The following is a 19,930-nucleotide window of genomic DNA, read 5'->3' as shown; positions in this document are numbered from 1 at the left end:
TAACTACATAGTAAGGCCATATGTATATTACCTAAATGCATGATCTGAACATGTTTTTAAATGACAAGTCCCTTAGAGGTAAAAGCTGCACTATACCAGGGGGCTTTTTCTTCCTACTCCTGAACTAAAGACAGGGCACTTTTTGCTGTACGTGGTTGCAAAATCCCAACTGGAGAAATCTTGTATGACCTAATCCTGCAGTAATCACTTGTGAATCTGAGAACTATCTGACTGTCCAATCTGTCAATATATTACTCTCCCCTGCTAGTTGCAGGGCAACCAGATAGACATTGAGAAGACTATACCAGTCCCATAGATTCTGCTGTGTGCCAAGGGAGTCAAAGTAATAGATGGCTCATTGCTATGAATTATGTCTACATTGTCTTATGTATTATTGTATTACGTCAACAGTTGCACTGTCTGTCTGTTACTACTCTCTTAAGAATGTTCCCCTTTTATATGAAGAAGGAAAGATGTGAGAGCCAGATGTATGGCCTTTAATTCCAAATGATTATGTGGAGAATCTTTTGTTGAGATGCTTGGTGATCTAAAAATATGCAAGATCCTGGATGAGTGCCCCATCCATTATGTTTGGTGAATTGTATATTACTATGATGGAGGGCAAAGGGGGTTTGAAAATGACCCCTTTGATAACATGGTGATTCAAGTGAAACTGTCCAGGTTTGGCTTGTAAACTCAAGCCCCAACCGGTGCCTTCATTCAGTTGTGCAAATGGAAAAACAAGTAGTTGCTGCCATAACACCCATCAGATCCAAAAAGAAAACAATTTTATTGGTTTGAGTATGATGAATCTTTAAAGTAGTGCAATCTGTTTTCAGAAATCTTTCCTCTGAAAAGACAGCTCTTCCTACTGCTCAGTCTTGTATAGCCCCTATAAAACATCTTTTAAGTTGGACATAGATTTGACTTTTTGATATTCAGAAGCAATTCTAAATCTGTACAGTCTAGCAGATCATCTTATGAATGTGGCTTTTGCAGCCAGTTGTCTAAATATAGATAACTTAAAGTATTTTTTTTTACTAAATGCTGTCCTATAGCAGCAAGATCAAGACTTGATTCTGTAGAAGGGTCAAATGGCAAGACCTTGTATTGAAAATACCTTAGTGCTGCTGCGATACGGATCTGCTTCTGATGACTTTGCCAGATTAAAAATATGAAAATACATATCTTTTAAAAACTAAGGGTAAGTGATTCAGTCCTTTATGGGAAGCAAGGAAATTGTGGATGGTAGGTTTACCAGGCTGTCCTTTGATTCTTTGGTGAGTGTTCTTTATTTATCAATTAAAACTATTTATTGTTATCACATTAGAGAAAAGGATGAATTTATACACCTTTATGGCAAAACCTCCATTTATTGTTTTTCAAAAAGACATCATGGTTTTAGACCTGATCTTGAGTTTTTACCAAAGTTGTTATCTGGGTTTCACAACAGACAATTTTCCACTTTTTTCCCCCAAAGCTGTTTTAATAAGCAGAAATCTGCTTCATGTTCTTCAAACAATAAGCTAATATGCTTCTAACACCTGACTAGAAATAAAGACTTTAGGAGGTCTTCTGGTTTACTTGTTCTGGTAAGAATTTTATGGGTTATAGTTTGTCTGCTAAAATACAGATTTCCTGTTGGGGTAAAACAGTGTTTCTTTGAATGCCACTAGTTAGCAGTAATTACTGTGCATAATGTAACATCTCATTTAGCCAGGGCAGTGGTAGGATCTTTTCCCTGTCTTAAACATGTTCCTGTTTGGGAAATCTGAAATACTACCTTTTGGAAGTCTCTTTATATCTAGTAAACATTATTCTTTGGATTTGGCTTCAAGAGGGTAGTGGAGTAGTGCTTCAGTTGTTTTTTTAATAAGGAGTCTGTTTGACAAGTAGTTTTTTAGCACTGCTTGTCAAACTGTCCTTAAATGGGAATATGTAGAGCCATTTGAAATGAAGAAAGGTGCTTGTAACCAGAGTTGCTTTTTGAGTGCTTGCTCATGTCAATTCCAATTCAGATGTGCATGCACATTTTCATGGAATGGAGATGAGTAACATCTCTCTAAGAAAAACAATTATAAGAGATAGGTAATCATTTTTTCTTCTAGATGACTGTCTACACATTCACGCTTCCTGCCCACCTTTTCTTTGTCAGTCCCGGTTTGGTTTCTCTGTGTCAGCAGTTGGAAGGGGGCACAGTGCCTTCTTAAATAGCCTTGCCATCAGATCATTTGAAGATAGTGAGGGTACAGATGCACTCCGAGAGAAACTTCTTGTAGAAGTTTCTACCATTAGGCTTCACTGGTTGGCACATTACCCGTAGTGTGAATATACAGAGCCATTTTAAAGAACTCTGGTTGTAAGTCACCTTCATTTATTTGGCTCTTACTAGAGTTTAAGTAAATTATCTTATGTTCGCAGTGTATTGATTTGTAATAGAGATAGGGGAAGCATAGCTTTAATTGAAAAAGCTTGTTCCATTTTACTTATGTCTTCTGCAACATGGAGCATAGCTCATTAATCTAGATGGTGTAACCTTAAAATGCATTTCTATTTTCAATAGGTGAAACTTACTTAATTTTTGTTAATTTAAAAAATAAACTGTATCAGACACCTATCTGTTATATAAAACATTCTTACTTTGTGCTTCCCAGTTAATGGTGAATCATCGTCATCTGCACCAGAAGTTGATAATGCTGCCTCTGAGGCTATTATGAGTTCTGTAGAAACCTCCATGTCTACAGATTGCACTAACGCAGAACCTCCATCAACAACAGAAGCAATTAGTTACTCTGAAAACAGCACATCTTCTACAGGCCACATTGTGTCTACAGGACATGAAGCTGTAACTACCACAGACTCTGTGTCCTCTAATACCAGAAGCAGCACCACTGTCGAAGGAGCAAAACCAAGGGACTCTTCAAGTGCATCCGGGGAACCTGTAAGACAGCAGCATGGTAGTGCCAGTACAGAACCCTTGCCACCAGGGTATGTAAACTTGATTTTAATTAATAACATGATCTAATCCTATCTGGCCTTAACACATTTATATATAGACATAGAGATTTTGTTTCAGTTCTGAATTGCCAAATAGAATCCAGTTGGCTGAGACATTGGTATTTGATTTAAAATAGTTTTGCGGTGTTGCAATCCTAACTGGTTGGAAGCTTTTGGTGCCAGAAACTAACAACAGGCTTCTCATTTGCTGAGACAGTGATATGACCTATATAGAAGAGCCTTAGGGCATTCTGGGCAACAAAGAATCTTCATTTGACATATTTAAATGTATTCCACATTTGGGGTATAGTTCCTTACTCATCTGCTTTTTAAGCTTGTTACACACACAGGGATAAAAAATGTGTGTAGGAAGGGAGAGAAAGAATGCTGTAAAAATTACTTGAAAATGCTTTTAGACACTAACAGTGGATCTGGACTTGTCCTATAAATATTCTGATTATAAATAAAATTGTAAAGGGAGTGTGTGGAATATTTAAAAAACAAAGAATAGAAGTGATAAACATTTCAGTTCACGATAGTGCTTGCAGCTGCTGCATTGTCTGTGAAGCTATCCTATTAGCTGAGTATCCCATGACTTGGCAGACTAGACTTGAGAGGTACTTACGTGAGGTAACTGAAACCTAAGCACATTTTAAGAGTATACTACAACATAGGTTATCTCCATGCACAGCACCCTTCATCCACGGAGCAAAGAAGACACGAACACGGCACCGTCCCACAACAGATAAAGACGGCACCACCATAGCCACTCAGAAATACCACTCTATCTTTGGCACCTCCCTCGCTGCTTTTCGGCACTGACAAATCTCCTGTGACTTAACTGACTGAACCTCCCAGGTCACCAGCTCTCTCCAGCCATAGTGACCACAAAATGGATGAGCCAACTCTTGCCATGTGAGCACCAACTTTTGCAGAGCTGCCTGCCCCCTCCATCTCTCGTGGTACTGTATCTCATACAGAGGCAGCAGTGTGGGGGAGAGGGAGGCAGGTGGGAGCCTTTAGTTGGCTTCCTGCAAGCACTGGTTCCCGCCTCCCCTGCCTACATGTAAATGTGTTACCGCTGAAATTTTCAGAAGTAAACACATTGTGACATCCCTAATGCCAAGCAGGTACATGGCCCTAGCAGCATACATTTGCGAGACACTATGCTTATTTCAGAACATATTATGGACAGGGCAGTTGGTTCAGCATTCTTAACCTCTGCTGTCTCTGACTCTGAATCCTGCATTCCTGAATGGATACTGCTACATAGTAACCTGTAGTGAAGAACCCGAAGGGATAGCACTTGAAGAAGAAAAGGAAATTACCTTGTGCAATAACAGTGGTATTCGAGATGTGTGTCCATGTGGGTGCTCTATTAATCACCCTGATCCCCTATACTTTGGAGTGCACACACTGCTCTGGAGTAGAGAAGGAACAGAGGGTACAGCCACTCACAAGATCTGTTAAGGCACGAACGCCTCACACCTATGGTGCACGTATGGCCCTGTTGACTGCTGCTCAAAAATCTCTCTCATGCAGCACTGGGACAACCTATAGTGGAGCACCCACAGTTGAACACATCTCGCAGCACCATCGTTACTGTGTAAAGTGAGTAACTTCCTCTCATCCCTATATTGAATCTAATAATTTGCATGTTGAATAAAGATACATTTTACTTCCAGAAAAGTATCTGTTGATCTGAAGACTTGAAGAAATGACGGAGCCAGTGCTTGCATTGGTAGACAGTTGCAGTGGTTAATCATATTCGCGGTTAAAATTTATGCTTAATTTATCTGACTTGAGCTTCCAGATACCGTGGTTTTTTTAAAAAAATTTCTTTCTCAACTAAAGAGCTTTATAGTACCTGATATTTTCTTCCTGTGGATGAGCTTGGGTACTGTGATCAAGTCATTTCTCAGTCTTTCCTTTGATAATCTAAACAGATTTTACTCTTTAGGTGTCTTGCTGTAATAAGGCATTTTTTCCGGCCTTCAAATCACTTTTATGTCTCTTTACTACAGCTTCAACATTTTCTCAGTATAATTTTTAAAATAGAATCAGAGGACTTGAAGGGACCTTGAGAAGTCATCCAGTGCTGTCTCCTGCGCTCACCAGAACTGGATGCAGTATTAGTATCAGTCTCACAGATGCCATATACAGAAGTAAAATAATCTCTCTAATCCTCCTTGTGATAAGCCCCTCTTTGTACATCCAAGGATCACATTAGTCTTTTTTGCCACAACATAATATTTGTCCACTATGACCCCTTAGTCCTTTTCACAGCCACTGCTTTCTAGGATACAGTGTCATAATTTGTATGTATGGTGAGTATTCTTTCTTTCAATATGTATGAATGGCTGTATTAAAACACATTTTGTTTGAATAGATCTAGTTTTAACAAGTGCCCCAGACTGTGCTGCTAACTCCTCTGCTCATCTTTATTTACCATTTGCAGTTCCTCTGCTTCATGTGATCCTTGAGTGATAGCTTATATACTTAGGCTTTGCAGTCTGAGAAGTTGACCTTTAGACCAAGAACTTTACAGGCATTGAACATGGACTCAGGTTTCTGATATGGAAACAAACAGTAATAATTGTATTTGGACTTGACCATAACTTAAGTGATTTTCCACAATGCAGTTTCTCATATATTTCAGGGGTTTCATAGAACTACAGACACTTTGCAGAAATCATGGTGGGAAATCTTGCAATTAGCATGAGTTTTGCTACATTTTTTCAGCTAAGGTAACTAGATATAAGATCTTAGGAGATGAATGAGGATGATGATTGGAAACAAATATAGTCTAGTGTTTAGCCTGAAAATGTCAAGGTATTACACACTTATAACTAGAGGGGCATCAAATGTACAAGTGGAATTTAAGATATAAAGACTTTTAAAAAAGGTGTCTTTTTCAACTGCCTTGGTGCACCTGTGTAGACCCTTGCTTTCCAAGAACATGTAAGCATTGTGGGTGTGGTCCAGTGTCCTCCTGGCATTTTCAACTAAGTGGAGGGAGTTCCATAATCTGAAGTTGATACAGAAAAGATATGCATATCTTGGATTTGTCTATGTGATTTGGTGCTGGCCCACTTTTTTTGTTGGTTCCTGGTCAGTGCTGGAGAGATGTCCTGTTGAGAACTTCCAGAGGTGCCTGTTGATGAAGGAAAAATTTAATGCAGGAAAATATGGGAAAAATTGTTAAATTATTACTTGATATTAAACTTGATTTAATACAGTTTGGGTGACAGCAAGTGGAAAGAAAAGGGTGTGTGGACACTAAAGTCAAATCAATATATATAAAAGTGAATGAGGTGTGAGTGGTGCTCACTTTCTCTTTCTCGGCTGCCGTTGAAAAACTACCCTTTCAAACTAGCTATCGAATGTGTGAAGGTTCCTGTTTCAGTTTGGATAGGTCATTGGACTCTCCCATTATTGATGTAGTCATGGGTGTATTTTATACTTTGTGTGTGTTTATACTTTCATGTAGGCAGTCAATAGTAGGGATGTAAAATTCCAGTAAATTAGTTAAACCTTAAGTTAACCTAATGTTCTTCGTCGAGGAGTGGTCACTTTGGGTGCTCCACCTTGGGTCTTGCGGTGCCATTGCGCGTCTAGTCAGAGATGAACAGTATCCGTGCCCACTGGTGTGCCACACAGGTGAGGCAGGCAGCACGCGCGGTGCCGCTACCACACATGCATGGCAGCCATCCCTTCAGTTCCTTCTGTACCACCGTTGGCGTCGGTCAAAACCGCCGTTGCTCTCCTTATTCGCTTACTAGTTCAACGTTGTTCCAGTTAGACCGTGATTCTGTTAGATTGCATTTTTTGTTTGTCTAAGGGTGTGTCTAGACTGCTGTTGCATTCTTTCGAAAGTAAATCGAAAACACGGCAGTTTTTTCAACCGTGGAAAACCTCGTTTTACGAGGAATAAAGCTTTTTTTCGAAAGTGCTCTTTCGAAAAAAGGCTCTATGTAATGCAAACTGTGCTTTTTTGAAAGAGATCATCCAGACTGCCTGGGTGCTCTTTTTCAAAAATCGGCTTGCTTTTTCTAAAGTACTGGTTGTAGTCTAGATGCTCTTTTTCGAAAGAGGCTTTTTTGAAAGTAGCTTTAGAAAAAGTCTGTTTCGAAAGAGGCTTACAGTCTAGACGTAGCCCATCAGTCCTACTATCCGTGGTATGCCTGGCAGTCCAACCATTTTTTTTTTTTAAAGGAGAAAAGAAATCTTAATTCTAACTGACTGACTACCAACAGAACTAACTAAACTGTAACTGGAACAATGTTTCAAACCCTACCTTTCCTGAAGGCTTTTGATCCCTGTCTCCGACGGTCATTCCAAATGCGTGCATTGCCTCGGTCAGGCACACATTAGAACACAGTGTGAGCATAGCAAACAGCTTACAGCTTGCACATGGAAGGCATGAGAGCTTCAACTGAAACTTCTCTCACTAGAGACACAGTGAGACCGGCTGCAGATCTGGAGCATTAATCTCTCCTGCGCCAACTGTCACCCCTGGCCATGTCTGAAGACACTACACTGGCCAGCTGACTCTTCCTCTGACCAGAATAGGAGAAGATCCCATTCTTCCAGCAAAGGTGACTCTCCCTCAAAAAAAAAAAAAAAAAAAAAAAAAAAAAGCAAGCACCAAAACACCAACGTCTACCAGGGTTCTGGCCAGGGAAGCTCCAGGATAATCAAGTGCCAATGATTCCTGAGGGTCAAAGAAACAGTTCTCTGCCCATATAAATGAGGGAATGTTGATCTTTCTCATGGCCCTTCACACCATCCTCAACACATCCAACACAGCCTCTTGGTCCATTGCAACCGCTGTTGTGATGAGGAGGTCCTCCTGTCAGGATTTCCTCGTGAGGTACAGGCCATAATAGAGGATCTCCCCTTCCAGGGTTCTAAGCTGTTTTGCAGACGCAACCGATGCGTCCCTCCATTCACTAAAGGATTCCAAAACAACGTTGAAAACCCTTGGGATACATGTGCCTGCAGCAAAATGCAAACAAAATAGATATTTTAATCAGAGATACAAATCCTCTCCTTTCAGGCAGTCTCAGAGATACTTTGACAACAGGAGGAGGCAACTACAAACCAGATGCAGACAGACCGCTAACCAACCAGCCACGTCTACCTCCAGGCAAACATTTTGAAGGTCAGGTCAAGAGTCCGATATCACCCCTTCATACAGAACAACCCCAATCCCACCTACTATTCCACCAACATCTGCTACCTTTCTTCCACCTATGGTCCTCCATTGTGACCAACAAGTGGGTGCTAGAAGTCGTCAGAGTGGTATACTGCATTCCTTTTACCAATGTTCCTTCATCCCCATCCCTCTCCAGGGACCCATCTCATGAGAGCGTTCAACTCCATGAGATCAACCATCTTCTCCACATCAGTGCCATAGAACTCAGAGTCACAGAAGCAGAGGCTTCTACTCCCACTATTTCATCACAACAAAATAATCAGGAGGTTGGAGACCAATTCTCAATCTCAGGAAACTCAACTGCCACATTCTGGGGGGAACGCTTCAAGATGGTGACTTTAGCTACCGTAATACCCGCCGTAAATTGACTGGCTATTGACTCTTAACCGCCAAGACACTTATTTTCAGCTATCCATGCATCCTGCACATTGCAACTACTTGAGGTTTACACTGCGTACCGCACATTTCTAATATACAGTACTGCCCTTCTGACTCTCCATGGCCCCAAGGGCCTTCTCAAAACTTACCACAGTTGTGGCTGCCCCCCTCCGTGCACAGGGGATATCTATATTTCCCTATCTCAATAACAGCCTGATCAGAGCGCCCACCCGCCAGGAGGCCCTTGAGGTAGTCTCCCAAACTATTTCCTTATTCCAGACCCTGGGACTCCAAATAAGCCTAGTCAAATGCAAGCTCCAACTGGCTCAGACCGTAGAGTTTATAGGAGCGTACCTCGATTGCATCCAGGCAACAGCCTCTTCCCCGTACCACCACTTTCAAATGATCAAGCACCTCGTCAATGTGCTGCAGTCTAGCCCGCAAGTTCCTGTAAGAACTTGCCTACAGCTTCTAGGCCACATGGCAGTGGCCACAGCAGTGGTATCACACGCCAGTCTGCATATGAGACTGATGCAGCAATGGCTCAGAATGGTGTACAGACCCCATTACACCAGTATAACAAGCTAATATTGCTCCCAAACAGGATCAAACGCTCACTAGAGTGGTAGGTAGATAAAAAAAATTGTGTGTGCTGGGGTACCCTTCTGCAGAAGCCCCCCTATGATTGCGATCATGACGGACGCCTCCTCCTAGGGTGGGGAGTGTATTCAGGCCCCCTCACAGTTGAAAGATGATGGCACTGCCACAAGCACTTTCTCCACATCAATGTGTTGGAACTAAGAGCGGTACAGTATACCTGCCTGAACTTCCTGCAACAGATGTGACAGACAATCAAGTCACAATATACTACATAAATAGGCAAGGTGGAGCCAGATCCTACCGCCTATGCAAAGAGGCGACGCACCTATGATCATGATACATAGATCACAATGTCCACATACAAGCCTCTTATCTGCCGGGCAAGAGCAATATTCCACAGACACCCTCAGCAGGAAATTCATGTACAACCACGAATGGGAATTGGATGTCCGCATACTCCACAAGATATTCTCACGTGGGGGATTCCCAAAGATCGACTTGTTTGCAACCTTTGCAAACAAAAAGTGTCAACAGAACTGTTCTTGTGCAGGCCTGACTCAACAACTGGGCCATGTCTGGCGGCCATCTCCTCAAATCCTTCCCTTCCAAGCTTGGCTCTCTTCAATAGAAGCAACATTTATGGATCAGGTTAGACAGATATTAATAAGTATTTGCAGAGTCACAACAAGAAAAATCTTACCTGTACAAGTGGCAAAGATTCTCTTCATGGGCGAACCAAAGATTGGCAGATCCATCCATGATTCCACTGACCGATAAACTAGAGTACCTCTTACATCTAAAACATACACGCCTCTCGCTCAGTTCGTTAAAGGTACACCTCACAGCCATAATTGCATTCCAACCAACTCATTGAGGACAAATTGGTTTTCACCCATACCATGACTAAACGATTCCTAAAAGGCATCCAAAACATGTTTCCACTGCTTAGAACACCAGTCCCAGCCTGAAACCTAAACCTTGTACTACGAGCCCAACCCATACACCATTTGAGTCTATGGCCACGTGTTCAATGCTGCACCTTTCAATAAAAGTTGCTACATTAGTTGCACTCAGGTTGGCTCTAATGGTTGACCCACCCTTCATCAGTTTTCATAAGGACAGGGTAATCCTGAAACTACATCCAAAGCTCTTACCAAGATACTTACCTCCTGCCATTGCAACGAACCTCTCATGTTACCTGTCTTCTACCCAAAGCTTCATGCCACCATGGAAAAAGCTAAATGGCACACACTCAATGTACACTGCGTAATTGCCTTCTATCTGGAGAGGACAGGGCAATTTGTAAAACTAACAGATTTTTCATCTCCACCGCTGAAAGGTCCCTGGGTGCGCAAATCTCTATACAGAGACTTTCCAAATGGATTGTAGACTTCATCCGCCTGGCTTACACCAATTTTAATCAGCAGCCACCTCTGCAATTATGAGCACATTCCACAAGGGCCATTACAACTTCTGCGGCCTATCTTAGGAGCATTAATCTGATGGACATTTGCTGAGCCTCAACATAGTCTTCTGCACACACTTTTGCCAGACATTATGCCCTGGATACTTACCTGAAATGGGGCATGGAATTTGGACACACAGTCCTCACCAAAGCCCAACACGAGTATTATCCAAAGTGCCTGCCTCCTAGCATGGGTACTGCTATATAGTCACCTAAGGTGGAGCACCCACAGGGACACTCTTTGAAGAAAAAGAAAAGGGTGTTCACTTCGCAGAGTAATGGAGGTTCTTCAAGATGGTGGTTCCTGTGGGTGCTCCACCACCTGCCTCTCCTCCCCTCTGCTTTGGAGTAGTTGTTGTCCTTCCGGGGCAGAGAAGGAACTGAAGGGACGGTTGCCACACGTGTGGTAGCAGCACCACTTGCCTTGCCTGTGCGGCATACCAGAGGGCACTACTACTGTAAATCTCCAACTAGACGTGCAACGGCACCACAAGACCTAAGGTGGAGCACTCCCAGGGACAACCATCTCAAAGAACCTCCGTTACTGCATGAAGTGGGTAACCTTCTCTTAAACTGGTAAGCCAACTAAGCAAGATCCTTGCTCCGAGTCTGGGGCTGCCGATGGTGTCAGGCTGCCAGTTGGAGACTGCTGGCTGGTCAGAGCAGACCCTGCCTGCAGCAGGGGAAATGGGTCAAGCTCTCCACAGGCAGGGGCTGCTTCAGCTGATTGGTTGGAGCAGCCCTTGCCTGCAGTGGAGTGCTCAGCCAGGTCCACCATGGGTAAGGGTTGCTCCCTCTAGTTGTAGCAGCCCCTCCTTGTAGTGGGTCCTGTGGGGCTGGAGCAGCTCCCTGCCCACAGTGGGTGGAGAGCTGCTGCAGCACCTACTGGTTAACCAGAGAACTGATAAGCCTCACCCATTAAGGGTGAGGCGTACCAGGTAACCAGTTAACCATTCACATCCCTAGTCAAGAGTAGTTAGCAGTCAAATTCCACATGGACCTAAAAGCTAGTTAAATAAGCGTAATCACAAATAAAATTACTAATAAATGCAGTGTAGTACACATTGAACAGAGTAATTTAAACTACTTTCACACCATGTCTTGGGTTATATATGTACTATAATCATTCAAGAAAAAGAGATGAGCAAAGTAAATGAAAATGTTTGCTCATTATGCAGCTGCAACCAGAAAGGCAATAAAATGCAAGAATGCATAAGGAATGGGATAGGACTGTGGTGCCCATCCAGTTCTGAAGCAATAGCCATTATAGCAAACTAGCCACGTGTGCTCTGCTGTAGCAAACTAGCCACACTCAACCAGCCAAATAGACACATGTGGCTCATGGCTAGCATGTTGGACACCACAGGGATAAGAAATATTACTGTGAATATTTAATTCTAGTCACCAAAGGATGTAGCAGAAATAGGTAATACAAATAATTAGAGGAGTAAAAAGATTTACATGTGTAAAGAGAATAAAGGTTGAGGTTATTTGGTTTAGAAAAGAGACAAATATGATACAGATATATAAAATAACAAATGATGGGGAATATAGGAGGCTATCCCTATGATTCATCCTTTCACATAATATAGGAATGGGGGGGGGGGGGGAGAGCAGCTAATGAAACTGAAAAACAACATATTTAAAGTAGGAAAGTACTCACAACATAAAACTCATTGTCATTAGATATCTTTAAGCCTAATAGTGCTGTAGAACTTAAAGGACCAGATATGTGCATGCACAATAAGAATATTCAGGTAGATTAGATAGGATAAGGAAAAGTGGAAGGGGTAAGTCCTCCTGCTTCAGAGCATGCATCAACCATTAACTGAAGAGAATTAAGAAGAATTTTTTTCTATGGGCAGACTTATTTTAATATTTGTCCATTAAGATTGTCTAATACAGATTGGACCTTGCTGGTCTGGCGCACTATGGACATGACTGGTGCTGAACAAGGGGATTTACCATACGTGGAAAGATCCCTCCCCTTGTGGCCATGTTGCCACCAGGCTAGGGCTCCAGGCTGCCCCTGCTGCTCCTCAGCCCCCTGGGGCTTTCCCCGGCTCCGCTACTGCTGAGGTGGGAGCACCATGGCCGGAGCTGCAGAACCAGATCAGAGCTCTGCAGCCACCTGACTCTGGAGCTGGGGTAGAGCTCCGCAACCTCCTGGCTATGCAGCTTGGGGCCAGAGTTCTGTGGCTGGAGCTCCGCAGCCTGGGCCAGAGCTCCCTGGCTGCCGCTGGGGCTGAAGTTCCCTGGCCTCTGAAATCAGAACGTGGCCAGGGCCGAGGCTAGAACTCCCTGACTGCTGCTGGGGTCAGAACTCTCATGTTCCACAGATGTTGCCGGACCAGGGAGTCCTAGTTAAGTAAGGCACAACCTGTACTTCCTTTAAGCATCTGATAATGATTACTATGAGGATAGATATTGTGCTAGAGGGATCAAAGGTGTGAGCTATTATGATAACTCCTGTGTTTCTAACAAAAAGTTTATTGTTTATTTAATAAATAGGTATTGATCTTCACTTTGCATTTGCTCCAGCCAACTGGATGGAATATTTTTCAAGAAATTTTAGTCAGGACTAATGACATCCAGCAGGCTGTAGGGAAACAGCCTACAGGTTAGAGGGCATACATTCTATTAGTCCATAGTGAGGAGCATGTTATCACAAAAAAGTCCCAAAGATGCTGTTTTATGGAATAAAAACAGTGGGTAAACTCTTTTTGAAATAAGTGCTGATGAGGTCTCTAAGTACTCTTTCTAGGCTCCTTTTATATGTAGACCCTCTAACACATAACTAATTTGCCTGTTTTTATTTTAAAAAAAATCAATACCTAAAATATTATTTGTAAATGTTGATGAAAAATAGTATATTCCTCAATAAGGATGGAATTATCTGGCTAATCGTACAGTCGATACAATTTGCATCGACTATACGATTAGTCAATAAACGCTGCTGTACAGAGCTGCTCTGGAGCCACCTGTGCAGCTGCTCTGCATTTTAAATGTAGTAAGAGCTATTGGGCTCTTACTAAATTTAAAATGCAGAGGTGCAGTGATCAGCATGAGCTGGGACTGCTTGGTCCCGGCTAGCGCGGAGTTCAGCAGTACCTGTTCGTGGCAGACAGTCCAGCAGTCCCTGTCCATGGCCATCTCTGGCTGCTGCTAACAGGGCCTGCTCCCCACTGGGACTCCTGTGGACAGGGGCTGCTTCCGAGCAGCATTCTTATCCCTTCCTCCCCTCCCAACTGCCTCTGATAGACGTGAGGGGAGAGGTGACAACCCGGAGATGGTGATGGGGGGAAACTGGCTTTTAAGAGGCAGTTTTATGAGACTTTTAAGACTATTGTTTGAGAGGCAGCAAGGGGTGGGAGGTGGGGAGAGAACCTCAGAGAGCACGGGGCAAGCGAAGACTTCTTGAATCCCTGCTCACCCTGTGCTCCCTCTGGCACTTCTGCTTATGAAATGTACAAGAGTCCAGGTGGGCTCTCGTACATTTCAAAAGCAGAAGCGATGGCTGTGGGGACTGAAGCAGTCCCCGCTCACGCTCTTTCCCCCTGTGCCTTTGCCTCCCCTGCAGAGACAGTGCTGGGGGAAACTGGCTTTAAGCTGGTTTCCCCCCAGCACTGGCTCCTGGTCTTCTCTCTTTCTGCCTCTCTGATAGAGGGCAGTAAGTGGGGGGAAGTGACTAGTCAAGTGGGTACTCAACTATCCAATAAGCATTTGCTTATTGGATAGTCAACTGGTCACTTACATCCCTACTCCTCTACGTGGATAAGTACTCATATAGGGCTCAGGTATAGACATTCAAAAATTCTGCCGTGAGGGTGAAAAGAATTAACATAAGATAGGACATAGCCCCTCAAAAAGGGTTGTATATTTGATCTTCAGCTTTTAGAATAAAGACTAGAATTGGATCATCCATTTGTTCACTAGCAAACCTTTCTTTTTTGTTTTTTCTGAAAAACGAAGCAGAAGTCCACTTTCCATGTTTTTGTTTGAAGATTTGTCTTTTATTGTAGATGGGAACAGAGAAAGGATCCTCATGGAAGAACCTATTATGTTGATCACAACACACGAACTACGACATGGGAGAGACCACAGCCTTTACCTCCAGGGTAATGAGTTTATGTACTACTTTGAATTTTGTACTTAGGATAGTACCAAAAAGAATTTTTTTTTTACATTAAAAAGTGTAATTATACTAATAGTATTTTTTTTTAATCAGAAGTTCATAAAAGCCTAACCACACACATACTGTAACACCTCGCCTCCCCAGAACAACTTTATTCTTTGCTGTTCAACAATCAGGCTCTTCATAGTACTTTTATGTAAATGTTGGTGTTATATCTGTTGCCTTTGCTGATCTTTTGCTGCTAATAATGTTGATTTAGTCTTTTATTTAATATTTAAACGTAAAGGGTGTTTATTACTTTTCTTGCTCTGTGCAAAGGAGTAGTTGAGACAGCCTTCCAAGGGAAACACAGTTGTTTCTAGAAATTTACATAAAGTCTCAGAAACAGAAAACCAGTTATATACAACATGTCACATTACTGGATTTTAAGGGGAGCAGCCAAGATCACTCCCAGTGGGAAGTGTTTGCCCCAAAAATGTATACAAAGGGGGCCATGTGAGGTGTCTGTCAAAAGCTTACCTTCTACTGATTCTGTATATGCTATTCATGTAATTGTATAATGCCTGTATGTGGAGTTATAAACATGTACTCTGTCTGGATGATGGAAACTCTGTCTGTGGTTGAGCAATGGGCAAGGAATGCTCAGCCAATGGCTATGCTAATGAGTGAGGCTCCAAGGATAATAGATCTCTAAGTGCCAGAGACACACCTGAAGGAATGCCTGGTCACTGACGATGTGACTCACTCCAGCTTGGAAGAGACCAGGGGGATGGATATAAAATGCCATGTGGCAGACTCCATTTTGGTCTTCAGTTTTGCTCCAAATCCCAGATGCAGCCTTGCAGGGAACAACGATCCGGAAAGAACCGTGGCCCCATCCTGACATAGGATGTACACCAGAGACTTTTAAGATCTCTGCTACGAGCCTGTATTGAGAACAGGGTGATTCGATGCATGTAATGCTGTATCCTTTGACAACCTTACTCTCATGCTCGTCTTTTTTAGTAATAAACCTTTAGATTTTAGATTCTAAAGGATTGGCTCAGCGTGAGCTTGTGGGTAAGATCCAGAGTGTAAATTGACCTGGGAACAGTAGCTGGTTCTTTGGAATAGGAAGAACCCGTTTGGGGTAGGTGCGATTGGATCCTATAACCTCTCGCCTGTGTGTTAGGCCCTGGGCTGATTGGGGCAGGGAGAGAGCTGGGGTGTCTGAGGGATTTTGCTTGTGAGGCTTCTGGCTGGCCAGATCGGCAGCTGAAGTGCTCTGTGGGACTTGTTTGTGGCCTCTTTGGAAGGGCCTCCAGTCGGGGGCTGTAAGGAGCCTCGAGTTTGAGCAATTCGCCCTGAGCGGACACCCTCAGCAGTGCCCAGACCCGGCCCAGTCTGTCACACAAGAAATTAAAACTTCTGCCTGTGTTGGAACTGAAATGTTAGCTAAGGATTTAGAGAATCACTGAAAATTAATTTTCTACTGCCTAATGAAAAATATAGCTACTAACATAAATATTTTTATTTGGTAGCTGGGAAAGAAGGGTTGATGATCGTGGAAGAGTTTACTATGTGGATCATAACACAAGAACAACAACATGGCAGCGACCAACAATGGAATCAGTCAGGAACTTCGAGCAGTGGCAGTCTCAACGTAACCAACTACAGGGAGCTATGCAACAATTTAACCAACGATACCTCTATTCGGTAACTTTTAGCTAGCTATGAAATGTTAGGAAATATTTTTTCAGTTATTTTTAATTTTACCACTCCTCAGTGACTTTAGAATTGCACAAACATATACCTTGTGAGATGTTCATCTATAAAAATGGTTAGCATCAATAACTTGAATAATGGATTCTGTTTTATAACCTTTACTTCTAAAGCTGTTATCTATGCTGGATTCTCACTGCTGGGTCTCAGCTCTCCACCTTAAGACTTGTGTAGTTCCCAAGCAGTTAAGGTTTATATGTTCCATGGGGCCATAATAATAGGTACAAGTATATATCGTCTTCTGACCTGCGGAGAAGCTTCGGTTCTGCAGCCAAGCCTCCTCTTTGAGCATTGACTTCTTTTGGGAGACTTGCCTTAGGCTGCTGCCTTGGTACTTAAATATTCCTCATTTTCTTTTAATTATCCATGACTTAGTGATTCTCAGCCTTTCATCAATATTTTGGTACTTCGGGCTTTCTTTCTTTGGGAACTTGTTCAACTGTGAAATATCTTGCATGATTTCTGTGTGTTCTCTCAATGTGTCATTCTGTTCTTCGATCTTATAGCTCAGCAGCTTCAAGAAAAGCTTGTTTTGAGGGAGGTAAAGACATTAATGGATGAACTCTGCTTGGGAGTCAAAAATAGCAAGCAGGAATGTCAGAACTGTCTACAGCTATCTCCTGAGCACTCAAATATTATGGGGATCACGCCCAGACTCTCACCGACGGACCTCTCTAAGATACCCTCATGAGGTTGGTGTGAGGCCAGAGGCAATGCGTGGCATGGGGTCATGTACATCCCCAGATATTTGTCTTCCATTTAGCATAGAGATTTTCAAACTGAGATGTGCTGCATTGGGATGCCCCACAGTTTGAAAATCATTGCCTCCTCCCAGGAACTGCTGGATCAGAAGTTTGTGAGTGCTGCACGGCCTTCCCTGTCCTGTTCCCAGAGCTGGGCCACCGCTGCAAGGCCAGATGCTCCCTAGGTAGAATGAGTGATATGTGTCCAAGAGCACACCAACATGCTCTTGCCTTGTCCCTAAAGGAGCACTGCTGTGGCTGGTGACACATCAGAGAGCAGGACTCTGCCTGTGGTCCCAGCTGGCATGAGATCCTCTCTGAGGCACTTGCTCTCTCACTTTTGCTGCTGCTCCTTAGCTCAGAGGCAACTGATGGGGTGGTCACGTGGCCCTCAACAACTTTTAATTTGTGTCCCACCACCATCAGGAGTTACATGTTGTCTGTGTATGAGAGCTAGACTGGATAGAAATCACTGAAGTGTAAACTGGAGCTAACTTCAGCCACTGAGCACTGAAACTCAGGGCTGGCACTTACTGCATTGCTCTGAACTCACTGGCTACGTCTAGACTGGCCCCTATTACGAAATAGCCATGCTAATTTCCAACTTTGGAATAGGGAAATCCGCGGGGGATTTAAATATCCCCCGCGGGATTTAAATAAACATGTCCGCCGCTTTTTTTCCGGCTTGGGGAAAAGCCGGAAAAAAGCGTCTAGACTGGCGCGATCCTCCGGAATAAAGCCCGATTCCGGAGGATCTCTTATTCCTACCTGAAAGTAGGAATAAGAGATCCTCTGGAAAAGGGCTTTATTCCGGAGGATCGCGCCAGTCTAGACGCTTTTTTCCGGCTTTTCCCCAAGCCGGGAAAAAAGCGGCGGACATGTTTATTTAAATCCCGCGGGGGATATTTAAATCCCCCGCGGATTTCCCTATTCCAAAGTTGGAAATTAGCATGGCTATTTCGTAATAGGGGCCAGTCTAGACGTAGCCAGTGGGTTAGCTTTCAGCACCAGAGCATCCTGTGACATCCCATCTGAAACAGAGGATTGAATCATGCACTTTAAGTTGACTATACTTAGGCCTACTTTGCCTAATGAGGCATTGCAGAAGAAGCATCAGCAATAAGCATAGAAAGATGCATTGCTGGTGAGGGCGATGACTCCTGGCTGCTCTGCATCAAAGTGTCTTTTTTTTCACTCTCATTAACTTACAGGACGAGGAAACAGTGAGAGTGTTACACTGCAGTGTGTATTCAGGGACCTTGACAAGTTCCTCCTGGTTATCTCCAAGGCTGTCTGAAAGGATGTAGTTCCATCTTTGACACTTGCCAGAATTCTCAATATGGTTGGAGTCTGTTTTGCATTGTTGATGTACAAAGCATTGGCTCTGGTGCTGTTATTCCTGGTGTATTGTGCCTTAACATTCTATCCCAGGCTAACAAACATGTCTATATGATGATAAAAGGGAAAACAAAAGCATCTTTTCTATACTTGTAGTCTCCTTGGAGATGCTCCATTTTAGGTGAATATGTGTTCCATGTGCCTCTGTTCAGAGATTTTTGGTAGCAGTGCCTACTTGTCCCATACATTCACTCTACAAATCCCCCTACCCTTCAGTTAGGCCCTATAGGGCTATGCATGTGAGCCACCGTCAGTTCCTTCTCAGTTGCCTTGAAGTCAGAGCAGTCAGCATGCCCATTTCAGTTGGTCATGCTAGCCTTTAATTTGTTAGCTGGTTAATTTAGTGTTTAATACAGTTAAGTTTAATTTATATTTATTGGTTTCCTTAAAGAGGATTATTACTTCTTGTCCTCTATTTTCTCTCCCTCCCCCTTCTTCCTTTGGGGAGGTTCTTTGGTCTTTTGGGGGGATATACCAGGATTACTAGGATACTTGCTGGGAGAATATACTGGTCAGCAACCATCATTTCCAGTGCATTTATTGCCTGGGAATGCCCCCCTTAGAATTGCAAGTTCTTCAAGCTGGGCCAAGAAGTAGCAGGTGAGTAGGCTCAAACTCCCAATCATTCTGGCCTCAGAATCAGATCAGGAAGATCTCTCCTCCCAGCCCACTACCGTATATCAGTGTCTGATCGAGCATAGTGCAGTCTACCTTAGCACTGCAGTCGGAAGAAGTCAGAAGGTTTTGAGAAAGGTCTCTAAGAAGACGTAGGTTCTTTGTGAGGTGAAATACAATTCCTCTGGAGAACTCAGTTTCTGAAAAGGTTAAGTGTCTGAGCCCTTGGGTACCAGGCTGAGTAACATTAAAATTCTGTTCTCCTAAGACGCTGAACATCATTACTCTCAAAGCATGATCAAAGCAGCAGGGATAAACATCCTACTTCTAGCAAGCTGATGTTAGTGGACCTCCCATCACCTTCTTTAGTACCCAACATTATGGTTCCTTCAGTACTGCAAAATTCCAAGCACTCACCCTCAGCAATGTCATTTGTATCTTGGAATTCCACTACAAGGGACATGCATGTAGCTGTTTACCTGCAGTACCATTCATTCATCAAGTGCTGTAGGAATTTAGATATTCCAGAGACCTGTTTGTGTTGGATGAACTGGAGTTTCTTGCTATTGGAACTGAGCACTTTAGTGCTGAGATCTCTACGGTCTCTACCAGGAATTACA

General features: G+C 43.1%; 1 protein-coding gene across 3 annotated transcripts in view; it reads left to right on the top strand.

Moving 5' to 3' along the window:
• Positions 1 to 19,930, top strand: part of WWP1 (WW domain containing E3 ubiquitin protein ligase 1) — a 160,484-nt gene that overhangs the window by 74,857 nt on the left and 65,697 nt on the right. For all 3 annotated transcript variants that reach the window (XM_006112979.5, XM_014581648.4, XM_075920431.2), the window contains exons 8-10: positions 2,655 to 2,988; positions 14,681 to 14,776; positions 16,314 to 16,488. In XM_006112979.5, coding sequence (XP_006113041.1) covers positions 2,655 to 2,988; positions 14,681 to 14,776; positions 16,314 to 16,488 — 605 coding nt within the window. The remainder of the gene's footprint in view (positions 1 to 2,654; positions 2,989 to 14,680; positions 14,777 to 16,313; positions 16,489 to 19,930) is intronic.

This window comes from Pelodiscus sinensis, chromosome 2 (assembly GCF_052426305.1).
Source record: "Pelodiscus sinensis isolate ZL-2025 chromosome 2, ASM5242630v1, whole genome shotgun sequence".
Classification (NCBI taxonomy): Eukaryota; Metazoa; Chordata; order Testudines; family Trionychidae; genus Pelodiscus; species Pelodiscus sinensis.
This window is presented reverse-complemented; position numbering and strand designations above follow the sequence as displayed.